At 42.1% G+C, this 4,388-nt stretch overlaps 2 protein-coding genes across 3 annotated transcripts in view; one reads left to right on the forward strand and one right to left on the reverse strand.

The window, feature by feature from the left end:
• The window catches only part of rhpn2 (rhophilin, Rho GTPase binding protein 2), a 164,359-nt gene that overhangs the window by 64,972 nt on the left and 94,999 nt on the right, over nucleotides 1-4,388 (reverse strand). The gene's annotated exons all lie outside the window — the stretch shown is intronic.
• Nucleotides 1-4,388, forward strand: part of LOC122558185 (WD repeat-containing protein 88-like) — a 30,881-nt gene that overhangs the window by 717 nt on the left and 25,776 nt on the right. For both annotated transcript variants that reach the window (XM_043706492.1, XM_043706493.1), the window contains exon 2: nucleotides 184-294. In XM_043706492.1, the coding sequence (XP_043562427.1) occupies nucleotides 184-294 (111 nt within the window). The remainder of the gene's footprint in view (nucleotides 1-183; nucleotides 295-4,388) is intronic.

Raw genomic sequence — 4,388 nt, forward strand, 5'->3', positions numbered from 1 at the left:
CAGCGAGGGATGTGAAGGTGGGGATGAGGTCAGAGAGAGGGGTGTGAGGGTGGAGATGGGGTCAGAGAGAGGGATGTGAAGGTGGGGATAGGGTCAGAGACAGGTTTGAGGGTGGGGATAGGGTCAGTGAGGGGTGTGAGGGTGCCATGGTGTATTAATATCTGTGCCTGTCTCTCTGCTCAGATCCCATTCCGGGTGATGACAGCCCATACCAATCAAGCCAGCTGCTGCAAATTCTGTTTCAGTGACAGCAGGTTTCTGACGTGTTCTTTTGATGGACGTGTCATTCTCTGGGTAAGACTGTTCACAGTGCCCTTTATAACCTGTCAGACATATATCACAGATTGTACTGACACTATTTTAAGCAGTGCCTTGTGTGAAGGAGCCACTGTTTAACCTTCCACTAGCTACAGTGAAACACATTGTCTCGTCATTTATCAAACTGTCATTTGTCAGATCTTGCTGTGTACATTCTGGCTATTGCATTTTCTTATATCATCAGTGTCTTTACTTCCAAAAGTTACTTAACTGGCTGGATGTGAGTTTGGGATGTACTGAGTTTATGATAGCAGCTATATACAGTCATAGAGTCATACAGCACGGAAACAGATCTTTCCGTCCAACTTGTCCATGCCAACCAGATATCCGATATTAATCTCATCCATTTGCCAGCATTAGGCCCATATCCATCTAAACTCTTCCTATTCATATACCCATCCAGGTACCTTTTAAATGTTGCAATTTGTACCAGCCTCCACCACTTCCTCTGGCAGCTTGTTCCAGATACCACCATCTGTGTGAAACAAATTTTCAATCTTCCTCCTCTCACCTTAAACCTATGCCTTTGAGTTTTGACTCCCTCAACCCAGGGAAAATATCTTGTCTATTTGTCCTATCCATGTCCCTCATAATTTTATAAACTTCTATAAGATCAGCCCTCAGCCTCCAATGCTCCAGGGAAACCAGCCCCAGCCTATTCAGCCTCTCCCTGTAGCTCAAACCCTCCCATCTGGTAACAACTTTGTAAATGTTTTCTGAATCCCTTTCAAATTTCACAACTGCTCTCGATTGCAGGGAGACTAGAAATGAACGCAGTATTCCAGAAGTGGCCTAACCAATGACCTGTACAGCTGGAACATGACCTTCCAACTCCTATACTCAATGCACTGACCAATAAAGGCAAACGAATCAAATGCCTTTCTCACTATCCTATCTACCTTTGATTCCACTTTCAAAGTACTATGCACCTGCATCCCTAGGTCTCTTTGTTCAGCAACATTCCCAGGACCTTACAATTGAGTGTGTAAGCCCTGTCCTGATTTGCCTTTCCAAAATTCAACACTTCACCTTTATCTAAATTAAACTCCACCTGCCACGCCTTGGCCTATTGGCCCACATATGTGCAAGTGTTTCTATGCATGTTGTTCCTGTGTACCTTTCTGTTCCTGCATCCCCTTTAAAGCAGCAGCTGTTGCTGCTTGTCACCATTCCTGCCAGCCGGCTGACCCTCTGTGCTATCCCACATTGTCCTGTCCAGTGCCATGCTCAAACAGCCTCTGTAGATCATCAGCACCAGCTTTGTGACATCCATCATCCACCCTAGCCAGCCAACTTAATGTTTCCCCTCATTTTTCCAATCACTGAATCCGTCTACATTGAATTTCCTCTGCTCACATCAAGCTGTCTGTAACCCTCTGAAACTTATTACAGGGGCCTTAATAAACTTGCAGATCAGGCAAGTAATTGGTAATTGAAGTTCAATACAAATCAATAGCAGGAAGGATGGGGAAGTCTCTTTACTGCTAGGAAGTTGTGAGTCTCTTTAGGGATCTTGAAGAACTAACACACCAATTCCCTAAAGGTTGTGTGAAATTTTAGCATCAAATAAATCACTGGATTTTATTTCTTGAGGGAGTGAATTGAAAAGTTGCGGTTTTTGCTAAAATTGTATTGAACCTTGGCTAGAATACAATTAGACTGCAGTAGCATGGAGTTCAGGTTATCATATTATAGAAAGGAAATGGAATCATTCCAGAGGGTGCACAGAATATTTACAAGAATAATATGCAAACTATCAGGAAAGGATTGGTAGTTGTTATGATCCCAGCTTGTATCACGACTGGACACGTCAAATCCCAGAATGAGATCTGACTTGATAGATCGTTTTTGTGAATTTAACATGGGAGTCTCTCACTAAAACATATGCGTACAAGCCTGAAAAATAAAACAAATCAAATCAAGCTATCTAAATATAACACAGTTTGAAAGATATTGAAATACACAGCAAACCAAAATCCCATCCACTCTCCAACAATACAACTTTACAGTTAATGAAAATCCAAATAAATTTTCCTTCCCTGTCTAATCTATAGGCTTGACTTAATTGCTTTGTTTCAGATCCAGACCTATAAGCTGTGAAGTCTTTCCCCATCAATACTCACAACATTGAGACCTCAGCCTTCTAATAATCCGCAGAGGTTCTCGCCAAATACTCTGGACTGGAAGTTTCACAAACTACTCTTTTACAGAAATAACTTAATTCCTGAACTGTTCTGAACAATCTTTTTTAGAGAGACTATATTTGTGCTAATCCTGTCAAGTATCCTTTGAATTGAGCCCAAAAACGTTTGAACTAAATAATTAAAAACCTGCTCATCTTGTATCCTGATCCAGCTTATGGCCTAACGTTTCTCTCGCTGGTCATAAACACACAAGTGTAAACAAAAAGCAAACAAACTGCAGATGCTGTAAATCAGAAATAAAAACAGAAACTGCTGGAAAAGCTCAGCAGGTCTGGCAGCATGCATGAAGAGAAATCAGAGTTAACGTTTTGGGGTCCAGTGACCCTTCCTTAGAACTGATGGTAGCTAGGAAAGTGTTGGTTTATATGCAGAAGATAGGATGGAGGGAGGGGGGTAAGGAGAAAACAACAGGTAGGGATAGAGCCCAAAGAGAGAGAGAAGAGCAGTTGGACAGACAAAGCAGTCCATAATGCAGATCCCATCGGAGAGAGGAGCAGGACGTCTTCAAGGTGGGCATGCCTAGAAGAGATGTGGCAGTGAGTTAGATACTAAATAAAAACCTAAAAAACTGCAGATGCTGTAAATCAGTGTAAACAAAGTTCCATTCACAATCCAACGGTGTTTGCTGTCCCTGGCATGTGCAGCTTTCAATGTCATCGCTGCAAAAAGACTGACCAATTGATTTTTAAACCCCTTTACAAAAGTTTAGCCAACACCCAGGCCACGAGTTTGAAATCTAAACGAAAGAGTCAGAATCATACAGCACAGAAAAGGGCCAACCAGGTTTCCGAAATGGAACCTGTCCCATTTGCTCGCATTTGGCCCATTTCCCTCGAAAACTTTTCCTATGTATATACCTGTCCAAACATCTTGTAAATATTGTAATTATACCTGTCTCTACCACTGCCTTGACTCTGGTAGTTCATTCCATACATGCACCACCCTCTGTGAGAAAAAGCTGCCCCTCGGTTCCCTTTTAAATCTTTCCATTTTCACCTTAAACCTATGGCCTCTGGTTTTGGACTCCCCTACTCTGGGGAAAATACCTTGTCTATTTACCCTACCAATGCCCCCCATGATTTTATAAACCTCTATAAGATAATCCCCCAGCATCCTACATCCCAGGATAAAAAGTCTAAGCCTATTCACCTCCCTTTGTAACTTAAACCCTCCAGTCTCAGTAATATCCTTGTCAATCTTTACTGCACCCTTTCCAGTTTAATACCATCCTTCCTGTGGAAGCGCAACCAGAATTGTACACGGTATTCCAAATGTGATCTCACCAATGTCTTGTACAGCCGCAACATGACCTCCCAACTCCTGTACTCAATGCACTGACCAATAATTCAAGCGTGTCAAACACTTTTTTCACTATCCTGTCTACCTGTGATACCACTTTCAAGGAATATGTACCTGAGCTCCTAGGTGTCGCTGTTCAACAACACCCCATATGGCCCTACCATTAACTATGTAAGTCCTGCCTTGGTTTGTCTTACCAAAATGGAACACCTTGCATTTCTCTAAATTAAACTCTAATTGCCATTCCTTTGTCCATTGACCCAATTGATCAAGATCCCTTTGTAATCTTAGATAACCTTTTTCACTGTCCACTATACCACCAATTTTGGTGTCAGCCACAAATGTACTAATCATGCCTCTTATATTCTCATCCACATCATTTATATAACTGAAAAACAGTGGACCTGGCACCGATCCTTGTGACACACTGCTGGTCACAGGCCTTCAGTCTGTACAACAACCGTCTGCCATCACCTCCGTCCACTACTGTCAAGCCAATTTTGTATCCAGTGACTAACTCTTTATGGATCCCATGTGATCTAAACTTAGTAATCAGTCAAATCATGT

This window comes from Chiloscyllium plagiosum, chromosome 17 (genome assembly GCF_004010195.1).
Source record: "Chiloscyllium plagiosum isolate BGI_BamShark_2017 chromosome 17, ASM401019v2, whole genome shotgun sequence".
NCBI classification, from domain to species: domain Eukaryota; kingdom Metazoa; phylum Chordata; class Chondrichthyes; order Orectolobiformes; family Hemiscylliidae; genus Chiloscyllium; species Chiloscyllium plagiosum.